This window comes from Rhinopithecus bieti, unplaced genomic scaffold, assembly GCF_001698545.2.
Source record: "Rhinopithecus bieti isolate Rb0 unplaced genomic scaffold, ASM169854v2 scaffold_6904, whole genome shotgun sequence".
NCBI lineage: Eukaryota > Metazoa > Chordata > Mammalia > Primates > Cercopithecidae > Rhinopithecus > Rhinopithecus bieti.
The window spans coordinates 101,692-128,725 of NW_016805192.1; the positions used below are offsets into that span (position 1 = coordinate 101,692).

Below are 27,034 nucleotides of genomic sequence, written 5' to 3' on the forward strand. Positions count from 1 at the left end.
GAGCTAAGGGGCAGAGCTGATCTTCACACTCCACCTGCTTGACTCCAGTCACTAAAGGTCTTCTGTCTCCTGACAAAAATCACTTCTAGGTCGGGCGCGGTGGCTCATGCCTGTAATCCCAGCACTTTGGGAGGCTGAGGCGGGTGGATCACCTGAGGTCAGGAGTTTGGGACCAGCCTGGCCAACATGGTGAAACCCTGTCTCTACTAAAAATACAAAAAATTAGCCAGGCATGGTGGCACATGCCTGTAATCCCAGCTACACAGGAGGCTGAGGCAGGAGAAGTGCTTGAACTCGGGAGGCGGAGGTTATAGTGAGCCGAGATCGCGCCATTGCACTCCAGCCTGGGCAACCAGAGTGAAACTCCATCTCAAAAACAAAACAAAACAAAACAAAACAACTTCTAGTGACATACAAGCTCTCAAATACAGGCACTTTTGCTACCACTTGAGGTAGTTATTATTATTCTCCCTATACAGACAGGACGCTGAGGTTTGGTTGATTAGCCCAAGGTCAGGCTGCTAATAAATGGCAAAGTCAGGATTCTAAGCCATGTCTGCCATCCCCATCTCAAACACCATCCCACTACCCCCATCACATTACACTGCACCTCAAAAGATCATGTCCAGGTCTTCCCAGGACAGCGGGACTTGTCCACACCCATACCAGCCTGACAGCTTCTCCAGCTCTCATCTGTATCTCAGTAGCATGAACATAAGTTGTGGGGAGCTCTGAAGGCGTGTGGCAGTGACAGCCTCTGCCTTGCCCCGCCAGTTGGTGGTTTTACCAGATCTGGGGCAGGGTGGGGAGGGAGCAGGGGGAGTTCAGGTTGCCAGGTGCTCCTGGGAGACAGACTAACAACCCACAGCCCACCACGACCTCTCTCCTGCACGCATACACCAAAGAAGAGGCTGTCCTGCTTCCTGAGCAGTAACTCCTGAGGTCACAGAATCTAGGACATGCACAAGGTCCTTCCCCAGCCCTCCTGGTTTCAGAGACAGCTGAGGGTTCCTACATCTGCATTCATTTCAGGGTCCCCTGGCCTTCCTCCACACCCACCTCCACCTTCACCCTAATACGTTCCTACTCTTTCCACAATCCACTCCAAACCCAGCCTGCTGAGAACTAAGCTCACACTGCTCCCCTGTGAACCTGCCCCTGTCCCACCTTCCCCAGGGGCAGTGGTCAGTTGCACCCTCCAGGCAGCCTCCTCTCACTGCTGGGTGGGCTCTTCACCCTCTGACATCTACCCCACTTGCTTGGCACTTGACTGCTGCCCCATGACATCTCATAATTTTTTTTTTTTTTTAATTGAAACAAAGTCTCATTTTGTCACCCAGGCTGGAGTGCAGTGGCACGATCTCCACTCACTGCAACCTCTGCCTCCTGGGTTCAAGCAATTCTTGTGTCTCAGTCTCCCAAGTAGCTGGGACTACAGGCGCGCACCACCACGCCTGGCTAGTTTTTGTATACTTAGTAGAGACGGGCTTTCGCCATGTTGGCCAGGCTGGTCTCGAACTCCTGGCCTAGACAATCTACTCACTTTGGCCTCCCAAAGTGCTGGGGTTAAAGGTGGGAGCCACCATGCCCGGCCTCTCATAATTATTAAATTGCCTTTTTCTGTTTGAGGGGTGCAATACTGAGCTTGAGCTATTTTTTTTTTTTTTTCCACAAAGGGACTATCCCAGGCCTCCTACATTTTTAATTTAAATGTGGTTCCCTCCAAGTGAGTGACAGAGAATCGATTCCCAGGTGGCCTAAGGAGGTGGCCACAGCTGCTGTTCTGGAATTCAGCCCCGGAGGCCCCGCCTTCCAAGGGTCTCCCAGGGCCCCTGGATTGAGGTAAGAGGCTGCCCTTTGCCACGGGGAAAAAAAGAAATGTTTTCCTAGAATAAATCACCATGGACACTGAATTTATACCCACTCTATACACATAGCAACAATCATTTGGACGGCACCCGGCAGCAATCAGGGGTTTTTCTCCAGGGTTTTACCTTGTGACATTCACAACAACCTGGTGAGGTCCTTGGGGACAGCTGTGATTATTCTCCCCTCCTACAGAGGTCCCCACTCCCTGAGCTCTTGCCTCAGTCCACAGGCCTGGGGCACAAGAAACTCTCAGAGGCGGCCAGAAGTTGCCAGGAGGTGAGCAGGGCCAAGTGGTCTTGGCTGAAAGAATGTGGATCCTGTTGCTTGGGCTGGAAAGAAGGGAGGAGAACTGCTTCCCTTCTGCACAGCCCATGCCTGTTCCTCTGTGATGAGTTACCACCCAGCAAAGATTCAACTCTGTTTCGAGCTGAATACAGACAGGAAACTGAGGCTGGGGTGATTAAGCCCAAGGTTAGGATGCTAACAAACAGCAAAGTCAGATTCTAAGCCATGTCTGCCATCCCCATCTCAAACACTATCCCACCAACCCCATCATGCTACGTTGCACCTCAAAAGATCATGGGCAGGTCTTCCTAGGACAGTAGGGCTTGTCCACACCCACAGCAGCCTGACAGCTTCTCCAGCTCTCAGTAGCATCTCAGCAGCATGAACTCAGGCCTCTGAGCAGCAAGAGTTTCCCAGCTGCAGCACGGAGGACGGTGCACGGAGGATGCCGGGCAGAAGACAGCACATCAGGCCTCAGTGCCCACAGCAGCCAGGGCTAGTTAGAACTTCCTCCCTCCCCCAGGCTGCTCCTGCCCCATGACTGCTCCTGCCCCTCGACTGCTCCCACAACCCATCACCTCACCCTCTCACAGAAAGCTTTTCCTGGTTACTGCCCCCACCATAATGGCTGCCCTAAACTATCACCCTCAACCTCGGCTGTTTCACGAGTAGATCTTGTCTTTCCAGCTGAACAGGAATAAGACCCCATTTACACACTGACAGCCGTAGTTCTCAACCTCGACCTCACAGGAGACTCCTTAGAAAGTAAAAAATTATGGCCGGCCACGGTGGCTCATGCCAGTAATCCTAGCACTTTCGGAGGCCAAGGTGGGTGGATCACCTGAAGTCAGGAGTAGACCAGCCTGCCCAACATGGAGAAACCCCGTTTCTACTAACACAAAAATTAGCCGGGCATGGTGGCAGGCACCTGTAATCTCAACTACTCCGGAGGCTGAAACAGGAGAATTGCTTGAACCCAGGAGGTTGCAGTGAGCTGAGTGCACCACTGCACTCCAGCCTGGGCAACAGAATGAGATTCTAACTCAAAAAAAAAAAAAAAAAAAGGAGGAGGAGGAGGAGGGAGGGGAGGGAGGGAAGGAGGAAGGAAGGGAGGGAAAAAAAGAAAGTTAAAATTAAAATTCTGAAGCCAGGCCCCAGTGTAGAGCAGGTAGCTCAGCATCTCTGGGGAGCGAGGCCCAGAATCAGGACTTCTAAAGTCTCTAGGGGACTCCAGGAAGCAGCCCAGGCTGAGGGTCGCGGCTTCAGACCTCTGGAATCTGCCAAAAGCACTAGGTGATCAGGGCCTCGTGTCCACCCTATGAAGGGACGTGGGACAGGTGTTACCCCGTTCTAAGACTAGAAAGCTGAGGCTGAGAGGTGTGTGGCCCATGGTTACTGCCAGCAGGGCTGGGACTCGAAGCCAGGCTCTGCATCCTGGGCTCAACACTCTTACCGCAGCCTCTGGCTGCTGTAACCAGTGCAAACTGCGGAGGACTGCTTGTCTCCAACTCCTTCCCTCTGCCCTGAAACAGCTAATGTTGGAACTGGGCACATGCCAGGGCTCTGGAAGACGGAATAAAGACGAATGTCCCAGTACTGTCAGCCACTGTCTGCTGAGGTTAGATTTCCCTCCCGCGCCTGGCCCAGCCTCTGCCAGCTCTCCAGGAGTCACCATGTCACAGATGCCCGGAAGGAGGGGCTGGTGGAACCACACTAATGGAATTGCTAAGCCAGGAGTCAGCCTCCGACAGCCCCCCTTCCTGGGTGCCCTGCATTAGTCACGCCTGTCCCAGCCTCTAGCTTATCTAGGGTGACCATCAGACCGAGGGGATCACCAGGATTCAGGACTTTCAGCTTTAAAACCCAGACAAGATGGTCACTCTGCTTCTCTCCCCAGTCCTGAATGACACAGTTTCCCTCACGGGGCCCCATGCCTCTCCTCTTTCACTGTAGTCATTGCTGTTGTTGAGGGCCTGTGAGCACATGGCTTGTGGCATCAGTGACCTTGAACCTTCTAGCTTCCTCCTGGCCTCGTTGCAACAGCTTTGCTGGCCCCACACAGGCTGGGCTCAAGTGCTCTCCTGCAGCCGTTTACCCGATGGTGCCTGCGCCTACTATGTGCCCGGGATGCACAAAGGCCCCTGCGGCGAGGAGCAACTCCCATTCCCCAGGAAACGTGCAGTATGAAAGTTTGTTTGGAGGGGAGGGGCAGGCTTCTTGGAGGTGACATGGGATTGTGGGGTGTCTGTGGCACATCTCAGAGGAAACATCTTATGCAAAGGTGCAGTTGTACTAAAGGTGTGGCATGTTCTGAGAAGACCAAGCAGTCCAGGGAGGACGGAGCACCAGGCAGGTGTGGTAGGGAGGGCTGGGGCTGCACTGCAGGGGCAGCGCAGGGCTGGCTTGTCACATCAAGGTGCTTTACTCAGCAGATAGGTGTCAGTTAATGAGGGGAACCCAATGGCCACAAGGGATCTGGCCCCTTCCCGATCCAGAGGGAGAATGAGGCTTCCATCCCTACCCCTAGTTGGTCTCTGAAAGTGGTTCCCGCGGTGTGGCCAGAGGGAAGTGCGTGGGGATGGCCTAGCTTTGNCAAACTGCGGAGGACTGCTTGTCTCCAACTCCTTCCCTCTGCCCTGAAACAGCTAATGTTGGAACTGGGCACATGCCAGGGCTCTGGAAGACGGAATAAAGACGAATGTCCCAGTACTGTCAGCCACTGTCTGCTGAGGTTAGATTTCCCTCCCGCGCCTGGCCCAGCCTCTGCCAGCTCTCCAGGAGTCACCATGTCACAGATGCCCGGAAGGAGGGGCTGGTGGAACCACACTAATGGAATTGCTAAGCCAGGAGTCAGCCTCCGACAGCCCCCCTTCCTGGGTGCCCTGCATTAGTCACGCCTGTCCCAGCCTCTAGCTTATCTAGGGTGACCATCAGACCGAGGGGATCACCAGGATTCAGGACTTTCAGCTTTAAAACCCAGACAAGATGGTCACTCTGCTTCTCTCCCCAGTCCTGAATGACACAGTTTCCCTCACGGGGCCCCATGCCTCTCCTCTTTCACTGTAGTCATTGCTGTTGTTGAGGGCCTGTGAGCACATGGCTTGTGGCATCAGTGACCTTGAACCTTCTAGCTTCCTCCTGGCCTCGTTGCAACAGCTTTGCTGGCCCCACACAGGCTGGGCTCAAGTGCTCTCCTGCAGCCGTTTACCCGATGGTGCCTGCGCCTACTATGTGCCCGGGATGCACAAAGGCCCCTGCGGCGAGGAGCAACTCCCATTCCCCAGGAAACGTGCAGTATGAAAGTTTGTTTGGAGGGGAGGGGCAGGCTTCTTGGAGGTGACATGGGATTGTGGGGGTGTCTGTGGCACATCTCAGAGGAAACATCTTATGCAAAGGTGCAGTTGTACTAAAGGTGTGGCATGTTCTGAGAAGACCAAGCAGTCCAGGGAGGACGGAGCACCAGGCAGGTGTGGTAGGGAGGGCTGGGGGCTGCACTGCAGGGGCAGCGCAGGGCTGGCTTGTCACATCAAGGTGCTTTACTCAGCAGATAGGTGTCAGTTAATGAGGGGAACCCAATGGCCACAAGGGATCTGGCCCCTTCCCGATCCAGAGGGAGAATGAGGCTTCCATCCCTACCCCTAGTTGGTCTCTGAAAGTGGTTCCCGCGGTGTGGCCAGAGGGAAGTGCGTGGGGGATGGCCTAGCTTTGAGTTGGTCTCTGAAAGTGGTTCCCGCGGTGTGGCCAGAGGACAGTGCATGGGGGATGGCCTAGCTTTGGGTTGATGTTCTTGTATTAGAGCCATCAGTTCCCCACCCCTGGGCATTACAATCACCTTGGGCAACTCCCAATGCCCCAGCTGCACTCCAGGCCAATACGAGGGTGAATGAAGACCCACACGTGGGTTTTTAAAGCTCCCGAGGGAATTCCAATGCAGACTCAAGGTTGGGAACCCTGTGCTAGAGGGACATGAGGATGAGGCAGGGAGCAATGGTTCACAGAGGCTCCATGGTGGGAACTTACCAACGGCACTTGGGGACCCAGCACTTGGGGACCCAGCACCCCTGAACACTCCTCTCCCATGTGCTTTCCATATGAAATGAAAAGGACACAGAAAATGGGGAAGGAGTGACACTTTCCTCTCTCAGCTTCTAAGTACAGCAGGCCTAAGGCAGTGTGTTCAAGGCCCACCAGCCACGGATAGGGCTATGCCGCCCCCTAGGAGCAAGGCCTGAGGACAGCTTTCACTTCAGATTCCCTCCCCTTCCAGTTAGGAAATTATTTCCCAACAGCGAACTTGCCCTATACCATCTGAAAGGTCTGCACCAAACATCTTATAGCTCTATACTTCTTGCCAGCAGGCTGCACCGTCTCGGTCCCCTGCACAGCTCTCAGACCCCAGCAGAGCATCCCACGGGAAGTGTGGGAGGTTAAGTGGGCCTGCGGTTCCAAGCTAGATGAGGGACCAGCTCCTCCCGGACTCCCTGTGAGGCCTTCAGAGAGTAACCACAGCTCAGCCCTTGTCTGCACAATGAGGATAGATGATGGAGCACATCTGAAGTGACAGGGTTTCAGACTGGCAGGGACGGAGCCAGGAAAAACCCCGTCTGACTTCCGGTAAGGCCTACAGGCAAGCTGTTTATGAAGCGCCTGGGCTTTCCCTTGAGCAAATGTCACCCCCGCCCCCACGCTGAGACAGTAGTCAAATTAGGGGTTCCCCAGAACATTTCTTAGGGCATTAGAACGTCTGAGTTCGTTTTCCTGGTGTTGACATTCTACACCGACTTGATTTGTTCTTGTGCCTCATTCTTTGTATCTCATTGTTCCAGTTATTTCCTCAAAGTCTCCTCGAATCTTTTTGGATTAAGGTAGGATATAAACAGTAAGAATTTATTTTGGACTTGACAAGTTTGCTCTTTACACAGTGTACGCTGAGCCAGTTCAGCGTGTTCTTTCAAATGTGATCATCTTTAAGACAGAAGCTCCGTCTAGGAGACAGTGGTTCCAAAAGACACACATCAGAATCACCTTAGAGGCGGGGTACGGTGGCTAATACCTGTAACCTCAGAACTCTGGGAGGTCGAAGCGGGCAGATCACTCGAGGCCAGGAGTTTAAGACCAATCTGGTAAACACAGTGAAACCCCATCTCTACTAAAAATACAAAAAAAAAAAAAAAAAAAAATTAGCCAGGCATGGTGGCGCACGCTTGCAGTTCCAGCTACTCAGGAGGCTGAGGCACAAGGATCACTTGAACCCGGGAGGCAGAGGTCGCACTGAGCCAAGATTGCGCCACTGCACTCCAGCCTGGGCAACAGAGCGAGACTCTGTCTCAAAATATAATAATAAGTAAAATCACCTTAGAGACTTAAAAAAGGTTCTAATTCAGATCTGGGGTAGGCCCCAGGAATATGTAATTTTAAAAAGTTTCCCCACTGCTTCTGAAGCAGCCAGCCCAGCCGCTGGCCATGGAGTAGTGTTTGAGAGTCTCTGGTCGAGAAACATAAAAAAGGCGGGGCCATTAGTTATAAAAATGAGTATCAAATTCCATTACAAAATGTGATTTTCTAAATAAAATAAACCTCAACTTTATTCAGCTGATGTGCTTCAAAAACAATGGGTCTAAATCCAAATTCGCAAATCAAACCCATTCAAATTCATTAGGGCAAAGGGTGGACAGAACTCCTCAGTGAAATCTAAAAAATTAAGACTCACCTAACTTACTTGATCTTGTAGTTTGGCTTTTCTTACAACGGTCCCCCCTGAAGTAAATGTCCACGTAATTTACAACGGTCCCCCCTGAAGTAAATGTCCACGTAATAAAGAGATCCCAAGTTCCTCTTGATAACCCACCTGTTTTAAATCACTCGCTGGCTACTGGAGTTTCTTGCATCAGCTCGACACAAGAATTCACCCCTGCCTCCACTAGAGGGTGCTCCTTCACTGGCCTGGACCCATCCCTACACTCTGAGGTGGCAGAGACAGTCACATTGTTAGGCCAAGGTCTATTTTTCACCAGGCACCAAAAGCAGATGTGTGAAGAAAAGTGGTTATGTGACAACATGCAGTCTCAACGCTCCTGGATGTCCAGACACACTGGCTGCTGTCCACCAACTCCAGGTGGTAAAGACCCAAAAATTACCTCTGCAATTTTTATTCCAAACTAGAGAGAACTGGCTCTGAAGGTGCAGCATGAGAGTTCATCAAAGCCAACTAGTCAAATGTGGAAAGCACTGGTGCACACCATGAAAAGACATCCTATCGGTCCACGCATGATGGGTGTGGGGACTTCTGCTTCCCAGAGTTCAAGAACAAATGGCTCAGCTGCTCCCTGCAGACCTTCCTCCAAAGCGTGCTGTCTGGCAGGATCCTTGGGTGCCTGGGGGACAGGACAGCCATGCTGTCGTAGTCTCAGAATCCATTTTATGGATTACCAAGAGCCCTGTGCTAGGTCCCTGGCACCGCAGCGGTGCTGGGTGTAATGGAAATATCAACGTGAATCCCCAGGGTTAGACAGATATAGGTCTAAAGATGCTGCAACGCCTAAGTCCACCCTCCAGTCACTGCTTGAACTCTGGCAGGGCCCCAACCCATTTTAGGAGTCACAGATCCCTCCTTCCGTGGAAAGCTAGGGCCGTCTGGCCCAGAGGGGTAGGAATAATGGAGATTTCATCCGACCAAAAGTGTGAAATCACCATCCAGGAACCTCAGTTAATCTGTGACAATTAAGAAAACTTACCAAAGGGGAGCTATACCACAGATGTGCCTGAAAAGACCAACATGACTACAGAGCAGGAGGAAGGGGAACAAGGAAGGTGAAGAGGAACACAGAAAAGAAGGGAAATAAGACAGAAGACAGTTCAAGCAACAAGAAACTAACAGAGCAGGTGGGGCAGGACAACCAAAGGTGGGGTTAATACTGAGCAGGTTTCCAGTTCTGAAGGATTTTGAGTGTCATTTTATGTCTTGCCATGAAGCTACTGTGCCCAGAGCTGGTAGGGTTGGCAAGGCCTGTGGTAAATGAGAAAATACACTAACTAGGTCTTTCTGGGACTTTCAGTGATTAATCACGTTAGATAGACTTCAAGACAGACTGGCTTTATACTAAATTCCACAAGACAGCTGGCATTAGTACAGCCTGAATCCAGGGCTGGTCAGAGAAGGAAAAAGATTGTACTCCCTGAAAACAGAGTGTTACAAGGATATAAACACTACAGATGTCTCCACGGTGGCATCTGCCCACACTGGCTGGGCAAAATGGGGGCCTGGCTGGCAGGTGCTAATATATTTCAGGCAAGAGAAGGGAACCAAAGAATTAGAGATACTAAAACTAGAGCTGAGACTGTAACTGGAAAATCACAAATCTTTGCCTACAGCTACTTTCTAAGAGGCAAAGGCCCACAAGGCCTGGGCACAGGTGCCAAGCCCCAGTCTCTGAACCTTAAAAGCCAACCACTCTATTAACAACTAGAAAAAATCAGTGACTAGGGTCAAGACTGAACACTGCCAGGGAATAATACTGGCCTCACTTCAGAAAGGAGAAACACCCAACTGCAGTGTGGAAAATCTTGTTATCGGCAACAGCATCTTGTTTCCCCTAGGTAGCTGCTTCCAGGGAAGGGTGTCAAGTATTGACAGTCATCTACATGTCACTGGAGTATGGGGGAGGTGGCCAGGAGCATGTGAATCGACCTACTGTGAGATCGACTACATGTGAGAAAAGGAGGCTTCTTTCCTCTCCTTTTCACTTTTGCTCCAGCCTATCAGGAGCCAGAAAGGCCAGATGATGACAAGGTGTGAACCGTGTGGACAGTCCTGCACGCAGGGCTCACTGTGGACACCTTCCCAGGGCACGCATCAGTTGTGTGAACAAAGCCACCAAAGCCATTCTTTCCCTCCCCCAGTGACAGCGAGAGTGAGCGAGACAGACCTGGGACTTCTTTCATTTCCTAAGCACCGCGTATGGTGGTGGCACTAGCTCCCCCTCCAAGATGTCACAGAAAACAGAGCAGGTTGGAAATTAGATCACAATCATCCCCAAGTGTCTTCACAGTTCAGACAGGCACACATTTCAAAAGGTGGCCTCTGGGCCCCCCTCTCTCTTTCACGCGCACACACTTGCAGGCCGTGGGAATGCTGTTCAGCCACTGAGTGTGGCTGGCTCACGTCAGGTACTGCACCACGAGGAACATGACCACACAGGTCAGCAGCATCCCGCCAATCATAAAGTACTTGTCCTGGAAAGCCCGCTTCTCGATGAGCCGCATCACCGTGTTGGACAAGCCCAGCATGTTGGCAATGTCAAGGATCTTCTTCTGAGTCCCCTGGGGCAGAAGAGAAGAGAAAAAAAAAACAAACATCAAGTCGCTTTACCAAGGGTGGGGGAATGGCATCAGGAGATGGAGCTCTGCCAACATTCTCTTGGTCACGCCCAGAATACACAGAAAGCAGTATCAGCCAGAAATAGAGCCACTCTCATGTGGTCGACTGATTTCTGATCAAGGTACCAGAGCAAAGCAAAGTGGAAAGAAAAGGCTTTTCCACAAATGGTGCTGGAATGACTGGCTATATAATATCATAGATATGTATTTTATATATATGTCTCTCTCTTATAGATATGTGTGTAAAAACTGAACTCAATTCACATTATATATACAAATTAATTTGAGGTGGGTCATAGAATTAAACATAAAAACTAAAGCCACAATTAAAGCTTCTAGAAAAAAACATAGGAGAATATCTAAAAACTGCAAACAGACTCATCCCTATAACCCCAGCACTTTGGGAGGGGTGGGTAGGAGGATTACTTGAGGCCAGGAGTTTGAGATCAGCCTGGGCATGCAGTGAAGACGCTTTCTCTACAAAAAACAAGTTATCCAGGTAAGGTGGTATGCACCTGTGGCTCTAGCTACTTGGGAGGCTAAGGTGACAGAATCACTTGAGCCCAGGAGTTCGAGGCTGCAGTAAGCCAAGATCATACCACTGCACTCCAGCTTGGGTAGAAGAGCGAGGCCCTGTCTCAAAAAAATACATAAATAAATACAGACTGAAAACAATGGTGTCATTAATCACAAGATGAATGAACAAATTATGGTATACCTGCACCAATGAAATACTGTTTTGCAATAAAAAGTACCTGACTACCAACATGGAATTAAATAGGTAACAATGTGAATGAACCTTGAAGCATAACTGGGAGGAAGAAGCCACACAGAAAATAGTAGTATGAATACCTTTACATGAAGTTCAATAACAAGCAAACCTCATCTATGGTGAAATAAATCACAACAGTGGTTGCCTGGGGCAGAGGGGTCAACTGACTGGGAAGGGGTCCGAGGGATCGTTCAGAGGTGATGAAAATGGTCCAGGCCTTGATGGGAGTGTGAGTTACAAAGGTTGATACATTTGCCCAAACTCACTGAACTGTAAAAATATGATCTGTACACCTTACTGTCTGTAAATTATATCTCAACAAAAATACTTAAAATTAGTATATTTTATACTAAAAAAAGAAGGCAACATCAAAAAACTTGTCCTCGGCTCTCTAGTTCCAATAATCCTTGATACCAACCCATTTACTTTGTAGAGGAGAATCTTTGAGATTTCTTCTGAGTACAATGGGTGGGTCAAGTCCATATTTACAAGAGGGTCTCAAGTGGGAAAGACAGAAAGACACCAACACAATGACCTAAAACCCTTCTATAAACGGCATCACCCACCACCGAAACAAAAGGGCATTTTATTCCTAAACCAGCAACCCAAACCATCCAGCCTGTCCTTCCCTACTGCTTTCTAATTTTCAGCTTCAAGCACATTCAGTTTCTTAGTATGTAACAAGTGTAAGTGAATGCCGGGGCAGACCCCAAGTCACTCAGCACACATCACCCACTGCAACTTGTATGAATGGCATCTAACCTCCTGCCCCATATCTTTTTTTTTTTTTTTAAATAAATACACATTAATGAGCAACTGAGAGAAGCAAGGAAAGTGAGATCAACATTAGGCATCATGGACAGGAATCCAAAATCTACATTCTGCCCAGACAGCAATTAACAAGCCTCAGCCAGAGAAATTACAAGTCAAACTTCACTGCCTTCAGAGATCAGAGAAACGTATTTTTTTCCCAAGAGAGAATACAATCAGACTCTTGCTAAAGTCCTGCTTAGCTCTGAACACACAGATTATTTCATCACCGTATGAGACTACGGATCAACCTTCTAAATCACTTGAAAATGACCATAAATTTCAAAACATGTATTCATTTTCAGCCACAAATTGGCCCCAGTCTTCAGAGTGCTTCGGCCTAGCCCCTTCATGCCCTCTCCTATGTTCCTTTCAAATGGCGTAGGTGGAAAATCCCTGACAGAGGTAGGGTGGGAAGTGGGTGAAGGGAATCAAGAGACAAACACCAGGTTGCCACAGGTGTGCAGAGGAAAGTGATTAGAAACCTCAAGTCTCAACCCCCAGCCACCTCACAGGCTTCCCCTCTGGTATCAGTGTGGGTGGCAGGAGGTGTGCAGACGCCCCAGTGCTGCCAGACTTCAGTGGGAAGCTGCATGTGCCTTAACAGGAAGCTCTAACCCCCACTGGCTCTTCATCATGTGACATGGAGTTTGGTCCTAAAAGGTCTCTACTGTTTTTCTGAGATATGAAAAGGAGAGTAGCAGTTTTCTAAAGAAAGGGCAGACTAATCAACACATATCAGTTCAGATCACCACAGGTGGCTCTCATGAAAGGGGAGCGCCCAGCAGGCTGTTGGAGACCACCCTTCCAGGCCATCTGAGACACTGCAACTGTCAGCAGGAGGCGAGTGTCACTTGCAGCTTGTCTGACTCACTCCCCCGTAGAGATGGCAGGGACTATTCAGAAACGCACTGAAGTCCTGTGGAGCTGACAGGCTCAAACGTGGTCCAACAAAAACTAAGATAAAGCTCACACTTCCGAGTGACTGTTTCTCACAGCTCAGTGGCTGGGAGTGCTTCATTCACAGGGGACCACACCCTGATAACACACAGAACCCACGCCCTATTATCCATCAGGGTTGATACAGGAAAAGGGCAGAGGCTGAAACATCATGACTGACATCAGAGTCTGTGTAATGTTTCTGTAAACCACTCCCAGGACTGGAGTCTCAGCAGTGCCAACTGGTCAGGGCTTCTAGGAATACCTGAGGCTAGGGAGTGAAGAGTCGCTGGGATCACCAGCATGGGTTTTAGAAGCTCTAGAAGCTTCTAAAGCTCTAATCTACTGCAAACAACCAGGCAGCCCTAACACTGCACGGTGGGGATTCAGTTACTGAAATACAAAAGGTTTTAGTTATACGGCAGTCCACAGTAGGGGTCCTAAGGGAAAGCCACCTTAAAGTGAGGTACCAAAGGACAGCCACGTCTTCATTCTTCCAAGAGTAGATTCTGTAACACAATTTCTCAGCCTGTGATTGGACTCACTTTCATGATAAGTTCAGTAAATGGGAAAAGACCTGGATAATAAGACAGGCCACTTCATGGTTTGTTTCAAGCACTGGCAAAGGAACTGGGTACTTTTAGGCTCACAGTAACTCAACTCCAACAGAAAGGATCCCAAATGCAAGTGCTCTGTCTTGTCATCAAAATATCACAATTTTGAGGACACGTAATCAAAATATAAACACAGTTACTAAACTATTGGATGAGGCTAAAACAAGAGGCCTTCTCCCTGTCCCCCAGCAGGGACCCCACCTTCAAGGTCAGTCTCTGGGTCCTCAGTCCATCTAAAATATTGTGCCCATCTAAAATGAGGTCATCCATGCCGTGGTGAACTTTCTGGAGGGAGGAGTTAAACTGCAGTGATTCATCCATTGGTATGGTGGTGTCAGAGTCCTGTGAAAGAAACACAGGCACTTGATTAACTTTACTTGTCAGTCAGCTCCTGGGGTCTGACTGCTCTGTCTTTTGGCCAAGGCCAAGCCAGAACAGCCAGAGGGGCTGGTGCAAGAATCAGCAGACCCTAACGGATAATAAAAAGCCAAGCAAAGGCCTGGGGTGGCCTCTGTCCACACAGAAGAGGAACTTCCTCAGATCTGTCACTCTCCAAATGAGTTCCACTCCACAAATAACATTAATTCCAACGATCCTGGTCTCTGTATCACTGTCTCCTCTTAGGAAAAGCTATTCCTTCAAGACCTCATTGGGTGTCTCCTAAAGGCTTTCTCTGACTACTAACCTAGCTTGTCCCAAATGTTCCTTTCCTTGGCTTCCCCTTAATGCAATGTTAAATGTTTGCTTGTGTCCTTTAGCTATTTTATCTATAGTTTACCTCTCCAAGTAGACTGAGGATTAACTAAGGATAGAGGAGGCTGTGCTTCTGCATTTTCTATATATATATATATATTTTTTGAGACAGGGTCTCCCTCTGTCACGCAGGGTGGAGTGCAGTGGTGCGATCTCAGCTCACTGCAATCTTAGTCTCCTGGACTCAGTGATTCTCCCACCTCAGCCTTCTGAGTAGTGGGAACACAGGTGCATGCTACCATGACCAGTTTTTTTCTTTCTTTCTTTTTTTTTTTTTATATTTTTGGTAGAGACAGGGTTTCACCATGTTGCTCCGGCTGGTCTCGAACTCCTTCACTCAAGCAATCTGTCCGTAGGCCTCCCCATTTTATAGACGAAAAAATGCCCAGAAAGGTAGAATAACTTGTCCAAGATCACACAGCTGGTAAGAAGTCCAGTGGAGGTGGAAATGTGGGTACTGAGCGCACGGCCCGCCCTGTTACCCATACTGTAGAGAGAAACACCAACATCCATCCTGGTGGCTCTACTTTTGCACTGAAAGTGGACTATAGACAGGAGCCAAGTCCTTACCAGTTGTGAGAGTGTTCCCTTCTCTTTTCTGCCAATCACAAACTCTCCTGCCAAGTAGTGCTGGGGTTTGTTTCATGTTTTTTTTGAGATAAGGTCTCACCCTGTCACCCAGGATACAGCGCAGCCTTAACCTACCAGGCTTAAGTGATCCTCTCACCTCAGCCTCCCGAGTAGCTGGTACCACAGGCTTATGCCACCATGCCCGGCTAATTTTTATACTTCCTGTAGAGACAAGGTCTGACCATGTCACCCAGGATGGTAAACTCCTGAACAATCTGCTGCCTTGGTCTCCCAAAGTGCTGGGATCACAGGCGTGTGCCATTGTGCCCCGTTCTACTAGTGCTGTTTTTACCACCTAAATCCCAGTTTCAATTGTCAGAAAAAAAAAAAAAGAGGTTATGCCACTGTTTCTTTGCTGCTCAGATTTGGAATCATTTTGCACATGTGTGTTTTCAACTGCCCCTGCTAACAGGGGAGGTCCTCACAGGTAGGCGTCAGGTCTTTTAATTTCATCATGTGCTTTACTCCTAGTGCCTAAATTAATCAGTGTTCTGCATGCAGCTAATGCCTAGTGCGTCAAAAGACGCTGGTGTTTGAAAGACTCAGTTAGAGACTTCTCTTCAGTAATTTGACAAACACTTACGAAATGCCATTTACATACAAATCTTTCTTACCCTCCCATCTAAAACAGTATGGCTGATGGGCCATTATTTCTCAGAAAAATGTATTATAGCTCCAGATGGTAGAATGACCAGGAAGAAGTTTCATCTGGCAAGTCAATGTTTATTAAGAACTGACTGTATGCACAGCATCACACCAGGCTGGCAAAAAACAAAATAATCCTAAGCGATCATCCTTGGTCTAAAAAAGGCCTGAATACTACAATATTAACGATCTAAAATCCAAACATCTTTTAGTGTGTCTTATAGTTCATTAAATTTTTGAACTGTTAAATACTGTGACTTGACTGGTTAGTCTGGGGAAGCAAAAACAATGTTGGCACAGCCTGAAGCACTTGGGGAAATTTATTGCAAAGCAAGGATGCAGCACTGAGGGTTAAACATCTACAAAGCAGGAAATGATGTGAATTTTAACAACAGGCTTAGAAAGCTAACATCTCTTTAGAAAATAATCCTCTGTAAAAAACAAAATACAAAAAGCCAAAGCACACTTCACTCAGTGGAATATATTATGCAGGACACAGAAAAGGCCAGTATGTTCTACAGCCATGTGCAGGAAACGATCTGGTTAAGACTAAAGGGCAGGGACAATGGGTTCTGAGAAATCAAACGTGCACACCAACACACTTTCAGACAGACTCAGGCAAGCAGTCCATCTAGCCCTACACATCTGTTAACAAATTCCTCCAAATTGCTGCTCAGACTAGGGGCAAAAACATTTTAATGCACCTGACACTGGAACCACACACATACTCGGCACAACGGCAACTGCCCGCAGGCAGCTTTGAAATGCTGCCTTCTCTACAAATGGCCTAGGTTCTAATCATCTGTCTCTATCTGATCAGAAAAACGTTTCCACTATGTGAACTTCCACCTTTCTGTCTCAGACCAGTCCAACCAGGTAATTTTCACCTCTGCTTATTCCCCTTCAATTTAACTGCTTCAAGTTTTTGTCTTAGAAAAAGGGATTCTCTGTCGAGGTCTAGCCTCTGTGGCAATGCACAAAGTTCCCGTCATTTCCAGTTGGTTTCCTCATCGTCAGTCTTCTTCAGACACCCCCAAAACAGATGGCGTTCAGAGATCTGAACTCCAGCCCCCACAATCTGTCAAATGCAGGCCGACCCTCACCGCAGGCCTGGCTTACGTTAGTGGTGAAGATTCGAGACAGAAGCTCTTCTCGCTGTCTCTCCTGCTGCTCCCTTGCATGGCGCCGATGCTGGAAGTTTCTGAGCGCAGTCTGCAGGTGCTGGACATCATACTTTAACTGGTCGACCCGACTGGAATTGATGGAGAGAGAGATTAAATTCCAGGAACTCAGGGCAGCAGAGTCTGAGGGGGCCAGGCTTTGTATTCAGGAAAGATGGCATTTCCTTACTTCTCCCTACACCACCCCACGCTATACCCCACCACCACAAGATCTGATTTTGATCAATGATGTTGAAAGTAAAGAAGTAACGTGTGGTTAAAGCGAGATGGTCGCACACAAGTTTCTGGCAGCTTTACTTCAGAATCTGTTGCTCTCTGATTCTGGATGCTTGACAGGGAAGAGGGGACAGGAAGCAGGCTCGCTGACCTCTTCTTGACCTTCTATGGATTATATCGCTCTCCTGGAAGAAGCCCAAGGGCATCTTTGAGGTAAAGCATCCACAAAGTTTCATAAAACTTTTGGAAACAGGCACTGGGGGTGGAGTAGCGAGGGTGGTTTCATTTTAATTTCATGGTGGAGTATCAAACATTAGATCAGCATTTCATTATGGGTGGACTGATTCAAGTGATTTTCATTTCAACCCAAGAAAACCCAGCAGGAACCAAAGAGCAGAACAAAACTCCATGGCAACATTAGGCTTCAAGTGGCTATGGGTCTAGTCAGAAAAACAGAACTGGAGGCAAAATTTCAAAATGACACCAAAGGGGTCACGAGGTTTCTGAGTTACAAACCTCACAGGCTATTTATTTTGAGGCGCATCACTCAGATACAACTGTGCCCTTTGCGGGGCTTTTCTTTGCGTAGTCGTAGTTTTTCAACATGTACGTGGGTTTTCAGAATATTCTATCGCCTCCCCCGCAGGAGAAAAGCCTGTCTTGCCGGGGCCTGAAGTAGCAGTGCCATGCCAGAGGTCAGCACTTACAGTTTGGCATTTTGCCTTTTGTTAGGGGGTTCCTTGCTGGACAAAATCTCCAGACGTTCTAGACGGCTGAATATCTGGTCTATGCTTGCTTGGATTTCGTTTTCTACTACTGTACAAAAAAGAAAAAAGAATAATTGCTGGAAAAGAGATAGTGAACTTAAATTAGAATAAATTACAGATTTTTTTTTCAATATCCAATAAACTAGAACTACATATTTCAAAAGGAGAAAAATGTATACACTAATGAATAACAGAAAAAATTCAACTTATGCCGTAAATGTTGTTTTGAAAAAAGTACATGTATATAGTTGTTAATGACACAACAATGCCAATTTTTTTAAAAGCTGAAGGTAAATCTGTAGAAATAAATTTCCTACCTTTAGAAAATAAACATGCAAAGGTTGTACAAATAAATACTTTAAGCTAAATTTTCTGATATAGGTCTCTTTTCCTTTGGATTTCTCAGACATGGCTTATAAATACCTAGTAAAAAGACTGCCAATTGAATTCCCTATAGTAATAAGTTTTTTTTTTAATTAAAAAAAAAAAGCATAAAGGAAGGGGAAGATTAGTATGTGAAACATACAGAGGAGAGCTCCCTTAAGGCTTTCTGTAAGAATGGGTGGGCTGAGCAATGTTGATGTCCCCAAAATAGACCAAATATCAATAGGAAAGGCCCAGGAAAGAATCCACAGAGGTAAAGAGATATGATAAATACGGTCATTTTCCTTATCCCTTTCGATAAGACAGTCTAAATGACCTCTTTCCATTTCTAATCATGTAACGAGATTGCTGAGAAGGCAAACAAAGTCCAATGAACAAAAAAGCTAAACTGTGCACAAAAGAAAGCATCCAGACTGCTTCTTGCCCCATAAAGAAGTGACAGCAGTGACACTGCCCCTTCCTAGGCCTTTGTGCCCACAGTAAACAAAGACAGTTGAGATTAGAACAAGGTGGGGCACAGAACCAAGAACAGAGTTGCTTTTGAAGCTGTGAAAGGAGATGTGAGAGAACAGGAGGAATGGGTCCGGAGGGAGCCCAGCAGTGGGGTGGGTAGGCAGCCCCCGCAGGTGGTGTCCATATGACTGACTCAGAAAAAAGATCTTTCCTTAGAATAGAAAAAAAAAAAAATGAAAAAAAAAACAAAAATCCAGCATGCTTCCCAAAAGAAACCATGCTGTGGGAACTAAACTAATTAATATTGCTGTTCGTTTCTGAATAATCCTCCTAAAAAGCCACAGTTCTCAGCTCAGAAGAAATGGCCAATTCCAGTTAAACATCTCTGAATTTTTATGGAGTACATTCCTCTAAGGACTAGGTAATTAGATTAAGACAGATGGAGGCAAGCGCTTCCATTCCCATAGGGCCATGTCAGGTTGAGTGGAGGGGTAATGGGGGATAAGACTTGTGGGATTCCAAAGGGCACACTCAGGGAAATCAGTGATTTTGCCATAGGGTTTTTCTGTCCACCCTAACAACAAAACTCATTCCACGCTGAATCATTAAGCCCCTGAGGCAGAGTGCAGTCAGGAAACCCAGCCCATTAGCACCCTGTCATCAGAGAAAGGACTCTGGTCTCCACAGTTAATTACTCACTCTGCACAGACTGCTTGTCTGCCGTCTCCAGGCGTCCCATGCGAGACTGGATCTCGTGGACCTGCCTATCAAAGGAAGAGGGAGGAAATGAGTGAGACAGGAGTAATCAACAGCGCTTCAGTCAGAAAAGACAATGTTTCTGATGCCAACATGTAACTGATCTAAATTGACAGCATCACTGAACTGTAAAATTTGTATGTGGCACTTTAGGTCCCACGTTTTGGCATGGTTTCTAATACCTTTACTACTAATAATAACACTGATAGGCAGATTATGGGTGCTTACCATATCCAAGAGACTCTGCCAAGTCAATAACCCTATGAGGAAAGTACTATTATCATCCTCATTTTATAAATAAAACTGAAGCCCAGAAAGCTTATGTAACTTGTTCAAGGTCACACAGCAAGTGATAAACCTCGAACTGGACCCAGCCAATCCTACTTTCTGTTCTATGACCTAATGTGCTAAGCACTGGCCTGTACTAGGAAGAGTCAAAGGGCAAGGGAGATAAAAAATCCTTGTCCTTGAGAAACAACATAATTAGGAATGACAGGCTGGACAGGCATGAACAAGCCCTGGGAAGATTCACGAGAAAAGCAATACACATAAGTATAAACAAACAGAAAGAGGGGTAGCTCTGCACAGTGGTGTCACAGGCAAGCAGACAGATGGGTGGGGCTGAGAAAAAGAAACCAGGTAAGTTTTGTGGACTGAGAGAGTTCTGAGCATCACTGTGAAGAAGGGAGACATCATTTGGTGAAGGAAGATAGAGAAAATTGATATGCAAAAATTCATACGAGACATGTGGATTATAAGCAGGGTGGGCTGCTTGAAAGAGAATCAGGTCAGAGGAAGAGGATGGTGAAGTGACTCACTGGAGGAAACCAGTCAAAGGAAGACCCTAAAAGATAGGGACCTCCTGTTTGGTAAACATCTTTCCCTGACAATATCAAGGAAAGAAGGAACTGCCATCTCATTTGGAAATGCAACACTGTACCCTGGATCTGGGTAACACTCTCTGGAGGCTTTCCAGGGCCTGGCCAAGGTCATCCTCAAGACCCCCTTCCTAGTGGTCCTCCATGATCAGTCCTTGGGATCCTGCTTATGCTGGCCCCACCATCCACTTCCTGTGCTCAAAGTGGAGGTCTCCCCAGGTTAGGGCCCACATGTAGGGAGCCTGCTGGACTCTCACATCATCCCCAATGCGGGAGGAAAGGTCAGCAACCAGTCTCCATCATGAGCACTGCAAACCAGGACTCCAAATTTACCAGTGCCAGGCAGGCACCCAACTTCCGTTTCAGCTTGTGCCCAGTCTTTACCAGGGCTTCCCTGTGGCCTCCAGACATGGCTTCGGGCACCAAAAGAAGCTGGGCGAGCTGTGAAATGACTCCCCAGGGTGCTCCTAGGCAAGACCTGTGGCCCTGAGAAGCAACTAGAAATCACTGCTAGAGTCCAAGACCAGACCGTTGCTTCCGGAAAGTAAGTCCGGGATATTCTGGGATGATGTGGGGGTGTGGAGGTATCGGGGCTGATGTAGGAATGCAGCCTGAGGTAGCCGACATCTGAAGCAAGGCAAACAAGGGAACAGGTATAGGGGACCGGAGGGTAACGGGGATGGAAAGGAGAATTAGGACTCTAAGGAAGTCCTGACGCAAGCTGTGAGGTAAAATTTTCTTTTGTTTTGTTTTGGTTTTGTTTTTTTTTTTTTTTGAGACGGGAGTCTTGCTCTGTCGCCCAGGCTGGAGGTGCATGTGGCCGGATCTCAGCTCCACTGCAAGCTCCGCCCCCCGGGTTTACCCCATTCTCCTGCCTCAGCCTCCCGGACTAGCTGGCGACTACAGAGCGCCCGCTACCTCGCCCGGCTAGTTTTTGTAATTTTTTTTTTAGTAGAGACGGGGTTTCACCGTATTAGCCAGGATGTCTCGATCTCCTGACCCTCGTGCTCCGGCTCGTCTCGCCTCAAAGTGCTGGGATTACAGGCTTGAGCCACCGCACCCGGCCGTGAGGTAAATTTTCAATGTTGATTTAATAGAAAAATCTGAAAGTTCATAATATCAACATGAACAGTGACATAATAAAAAGTGGGGAGGCAAAGAATAGCCAAGACCACTCTGAAGAAGGAGGGGGAGGAATGACTTGTCCAACCAGCCATTATGACCGTAACAATGGAAACAAGATGGCGGCAGTGCAGGCCCAGATGGACAAGGAAAGGCAAACCCTACCGCTGGCCCAGGAGGAAAGAAAGAGCCCAGACACAGCCCCACGTATTTGGGAGCTTTTGAAAGAAGGGACTACAATAAATGCCAACAGCTCCGGTTTGTTATCCGTACAGAAAAAGGACACCTCGGGTAACACATAAAAATAAACTCAAGCTCACTTAAAACCTAACTGGAAAAAGCAGAGCTTTCAAACTTTCTGAAGAAAATACAGGCGTGCATAAATGACCTCGGGTTACAGAAGGATTTCTTAAATAAGACAAAATCCAAAATTACCCGCCCCACAAAACCCACAAACCACAAAGAAAAAGACAGATACATCTGACAACATTAAAACAAAAAACTTCTGTACACCAAAGCCACAAAATAAACAAACTAATGAACAGCACAGACTGGAGAGTATCTGCAGCAGATAACAAAGGATTGACGTGCAGAAAATAAAGAATTGTTACAAATCAACAGGAAAAGTCAAACAAGGCATTTTTTTAAAAAAAAGAAAGGGCAAATGACAGGAAAGAAAACCCAAATGGTCAATCAATATACAAAATGACACTCAACTAGGAAAACACAAATGAAAAGCAATGAGATCACATTTCTTCAGCCCGTCAAACTGACAAATATTTTAAAGTTTGGGAACATATGCATTAATAAGGAAATAGGGGAACTAGAACTCTCATACCCAGCTGGTAGGATTATAAATTGGTAAAACACTTTAAATGCTTTCTGACAATAACTAGTAGAATACAGCATGTGTCCTATGACCCAGCACTCTGAGGAATGTGTCCTAGACAGCTTCTGGGATACCCTGAGGAGATGTAAATGGCAGGGATGTTCATCAAAGCACTTTTGTACAGGCCCATAATCCACTGACTTTTCCCATCAAATCTCTATTTGCTTTGAACCAATTAGAGAAGATGTAGCTAATAATACAATTCCAGTCGCTACATTTCATGCTAAGAAAAGATAAATGTGAAACAACAAAGCCAAGTATGAATGGCAAGGTGGGAACTACTAATATGCCAAGTGCAAAATCTGTCTCAAACTGAACTGGGAATTCTGAAAACACAACACGCTGCAAGTCAATAAGAAACAGGTGATACACAAGCAAGACTTGGGAGAATGGCCATGAGGAATGCCCTCTCTAGCATGGGGTCCATGGTGGGCTTGGGTGATAATTTAACAAATCAGAGAAATAGTAGCAAGTAAGCCAGGGTCACTCTAGCTGTCTTTTAAAAAGGTTTACAGAAGATCTAGGAAGAATTTTTTAATAGAAGTGCTTTTTAAAAGTTCATGAAACTACTCACCACCCCCCACCACCCCATAACATCCACTTTACATCCAGGCTGCCTCTGACCACTGTGAACATGAAAACACTATGTAATTATACAGCATCATGTAACTTTGGTGTTAACTTTACTTAAAAGTAATGGCAACAATCTGGTTATTTTCATTTCACTCACTTTGCCTTTACATTTTGCTCATTAAAGGGCAAAATTTATCAAGGAAAAACATGGTCTTGAGATAAGGTAACAGTTCTTAAGCCCACCTGTTCATCAAAACCACCTGGGGAGCTTGTTAAATGTAGTGCTTCTTGTTTCCTGGACATATGATAACGTCCAGGACAGGACTTTATCTTGGACTACATAGGGGACAAATGTGGTCGCCTTTACAACCATTGGGATCTCAAAAACAGAAGCTTGGCTATTAGCTCCTCTATAAAGTTTACCTAAAGTAAACATTTAAGTGTAATATGTTTATTCTGTTTTTCTTCTTTTATTTTCATTCATTCGCTGTTCAGGTAGATTCAGGAGTTTTCAAGTAACTTTAAAATGTCAATCCAATTCCAATGTATTCAATGTATTCAGGGACATGGCAAGAGATAACCACAAACTGGGTTCAAAGTTCCAGTAAAATTAATATGTTCAGCTACTGTTGGGTCAACTCAGCTATAATCGCTAATTTCTGCAGTTGCGAAAGTTCATTGCTGGTGCTCACTGGACTCCACGTGTTTCCTGTGAAAGTCCTGTGAAAGTCATTCAGTCACCAGTTCTGTATCATGGAACTGAAAGGAGCCTTACAGTTTAACCAGCCCAAACTATAATATCATTCTACAGATGAGGAAAAACAAAGTAAGGACGTCTAGAACCAGAACTCCCACTCCTGGTTCACCACTTGAAAGGAAAGACAGATACTGCAGCATAAAAGAAGGTAAACTCCTCAAGGGCAGGGCTGTGCTGCCAGCACGGAGAATGGTGCATAGCACATAGTAGGTGCTCAATAAATATTCAATGAATTAATGAGTGTCGGGGTAACAGAGGGCCTAATAGTTGTGGGGCAAAGCTGGCCCCACTGCTTGTTTTGATAAATAAAATTGTACTGGAACACAGGTACATCAATTAGTTTACATATTGTCTATGGCTGTTTTTCCAATATAACAGCAGAGTAGTCACTATAGAGACTGTATAGCCCACAGAGCCTATAATATTTACTATCTGGCCCTTAACAGAAAAAACTGGCAAGCTGCTAGAGTTCAAGGCTGCATTGTTGGAGGCCTACAGAGTTCACCTACACTCCACACATCTTGTTTGGAGTACCATTTAGAATTCCTCTTCTGAGCCATGCAGTTTTCTCTGAGATTAGTTGCACTGAAAACAGGTAGTCTAAGACTCTCTCTAAACAAAATTATTCTTGAATATAAAATGGGTCATGGCCTTCTTGGCAACATCTTTTAATTAACTAGATAAGACCATACATAACAGATTAACTTCAAGGCACTACCATGCCCATTGTGCCCCGGGATTGTGAAAGATCTGCCCTTTCTTAGTAACATGAACATAATTGCGTTTCATTCTTTCTCTAAATTACTCACAGACTAGTTTAAGTCCCTTCCTATATGTTTATGTGAGAATAGGGCTCCCCCGTGTAAAAGAAAATTCTGTCATTACAAAGTAGGTTCTGTATTTTCGCCCACACAAATGAAACACTTCATCGCCAAAATAAAAGAAACCTGTAAACTTAGAAAATGCAAGAGAAAGAGGTTCTTCACCCTCTTATTCCTAATGCTTCAGGGCATTTCATTTCCAGGCCTCGGGAGTGTGAGTTTAAGTGTTTTAATCAATAAAACTACATCATAAGTTTGACAGTTCTCAACAGGACAGGCATATACCGCAATAAACTGAGAAGAGGATCTAAAACAGATACTTCCACACCAGAGTTCATAGCAGTATTATTCTCAACAGCCCGATGGTGGAAACATCCAAGTGTCCATCAACAGATGAGTGGGTAACAAAATGTGGTAGATACATACAACGGAATATTATTCAGCCATAAAACGGAATGAAATTCTGATAACAGGCTAAAATATAGATGAACCCTGAAAACATTAAGTGAAATAAGCCTGATACAAAGACACATTCTGTATGACTCCACTTATAAGTATCTAGAATAGGTAAATTCATTGAGTGAAGTAAAATAGAGGTTACTAGGTGCTCTGGAAGGAAGAAACGAGGTGCTACTGATCCCAAACAGGCACACTGTTTGGGATGATGAAAAAGTTTTGGAAATGGATCGTAGTGATGTAAGTTGTGTACGTACCCAATGTCACTGAATTGTACACTTAAAAAATGTTAAAACAGTAAATCTTATGTTGTGTATATTTTACAATAAAAAATAAAAATCACAAAATTCCATCCCCGCAAAACAGGGTAAAAATCATAAAATTCTGCCCCTCCCCCCAAAATAGGGTAAGTATGCCCCCATTACCATATTCAACTACGTATCTCAGCAAGTTCCAAAAGTGCAGGACGATGCGAATAAAGGACACTATCAAGGAACTTAAGTCATGAGAAGCTAAATTAAAATTTGACTTTCTCAGCGATAACCTGTAACCAAATACTATTAACAAGTACTAATAGCGAATGCTACGTGGACAGCAATTTCTTTGTACCATAAAAATGTGGTCTTCAGTATAAATCGAATAAGAATGAAAATACTTTCCCGTACGTGCCTTGACTCTCCAATTAAACAGTACACTCCTACGGCCAGGTGCCGTGTCTCCTCTCAAGCTCTACCAACCAGGAGCACCGAGTTGACAAGTGCTGGACAAAGTTTTATAACCTGCAGGTGTCCTTCACCCAGTCTACCCAGCAGGTAGTCACGGACTTGCAGACCCCAGGAGTCATCGGCCCCACGTCTCCAGGCCCCAGGCTGAACCTACTGTCTGTGTCTGACCTGGGCGTCCCGCCAAGGATTAAGCACTTCGGAGGCATCCCCAGCAGTGCCCTGGCGGAAAAACTCGGCCTCTACCCTGGCGGACGTCCGAGGCCCCAGCCCCGGAAGCCAGCCTCATCTGGCCTAGCGTCGTCTAGCCCCTGCCCGCTCCCCAACCGGCCCTCACTTGTGCGTTTGCTGGTACAGGGGGTCCATGTCGCCGGCCGGACCGGCCACCGCTCAGCCTCTGGCTTCCTCTGAACACGTCCTCACGGCCCCCCTTCCGGTTTCCGGTTTCCGGTCGCAGGACCCTCCCTCCCCTACCGGCCAGGGCTGCCCGCACGCGCGCCTTACTAGCGGTGGTTGCGAGATGAGAGAAGGGGAGGGAGAAATGAGGCCGGCGACGGAAGGATAAGTGTAATCACAGGCTCGGCTTTACGTGAAGGGCAAGGAGGTGTAGATGTTCGCTGAAGGCTATCCTCAGGATTCAGTCAGGCATTAGGAAGGACAATCGCGGGATACTCATGAGAGGTCCTCAGAGCAAAGTTGAAGGCGAGCAGTGGACATCTGCTCTTCCTTGCTGCAGAATGGACGGGAGGTTCTTGCTTGGCTTCGCTTTAAACCATTTAATCGGAGGTCTGGAGATTTTGCTCTTCACTGTTTTTCCTGGCGCAAGCTTTTCCTGTTTCGCATTTGTCTACTCACTCTCCCGCCTATCTCCCCCCCCATTCCTATTTATGCATCCAGTAAACCTACATTGAATGAATGAGTGGTTATTATGTGTCATGTGTGAAGCAGGGAAAACCAGGTTCCTCCTGCCCTCAGAGAGGTTCTGGTCTGGGAAAGGAAATAAGATATGTATACTGTCAAAAGACAAAATTACAAGAAATGTAGTTATAGATCTTAACTGGTTATTTGCGATTCTAGCACTGGGCAACACCTTATTCTATAAAATAGAATGAGTATTCTGATGAGCTGAGCAGAGGAGATTGTCTTTATAGACAGAAAAGGGCTGAAAAAAAGCAGAAACAACAAGTTTCAAAGTTATTTTACTTGTATTGGTTAAGGCAAAGGGACTTCCTTTATCATGGGGATATGGCTATTTCCCCTCTCTTCTGATTTCTCTGAAGGTCAGATGAACAGCTTAATTTCGGCTTTGTGGTTTGGAACGTTAGCATGAGTGACTATTTTGGTTTGGCCTGTTGGGCCTAGTGTG

At 46.8% G+C, this 27,034-nt stretch overlaps 1 protein-coding gene across 5 annotated transcripts; it reads right to left on the reverse strand.

Moving 5' to 3' along the window:
• Positions 1–7,020: 7,020 nt before the first annotated feature.
• Positions 7,021–26,110, reverse strand: GOSR2 (golgi SNAP receptor complex member 2). 5 transcript variants are annotated; one of them, XM_017871603.1, is made up of 7 exons: positions 26,006–26,110; positions 19,394–19,458; positions 17,798–17,906; positions 16,813–16,945; positions 13,867–14,007; positions 10,368–10,473; positions 7,021–7,300 (listed from the first exon to the last, which is right to left on the reverse strand). In XM_017871603.1, the coding sequence occupies exons 1-7, from the start codon at positions 26,032–26,034 to the stop codon at positions 7,176–7,178; spliced, it is 708 nt and encodes a 235-aa protein (XP_017727092.1). In that variant the 5' UTR covers positions 26,035–26,110; the 3' UTR covers positions 7,021–7,175. The 5 variants fall into 5 exon arrangements, with proteins under 5 accessions (XP_017727092.1, XP_017727089.1, XP_017727091.1 ...); XM_017871598.1 differs by lacking the exon at positions 7,021–7,300 and having other exon boundaries at positions 7,722–10,473; XM_017871599.1 differs by lacking the exon at positions 7,021–7,300 and having other exon boundaries at positions 10,073–10,473; positions 25,616–26,058.
• Between the last annotated feature and the right edge of the window lie 924 nt (positions 26,111–27,034).

Coding starts and splice junctions, on each gene's coding strand:
- GOSR2 (XM_017871603.1), bottom strand. CDS start 26,034: ATGGACCCCCTGTACCAGCAAACGCACAA. Junction 17,907..19,393: donor AGACAAGCAGTCTGTGCAGA/GTGAGTAATTAA, acceptor TTTTTTGTACAG/TAGTAGAAAACGAAATCCAA. Junction 14,008..16,812: donor CTCGAATCTTCACCACTAAC/GTAAGCCAGGCC, acceptor TTTCTTTCACAG/GACTCTGACACCACCATACC.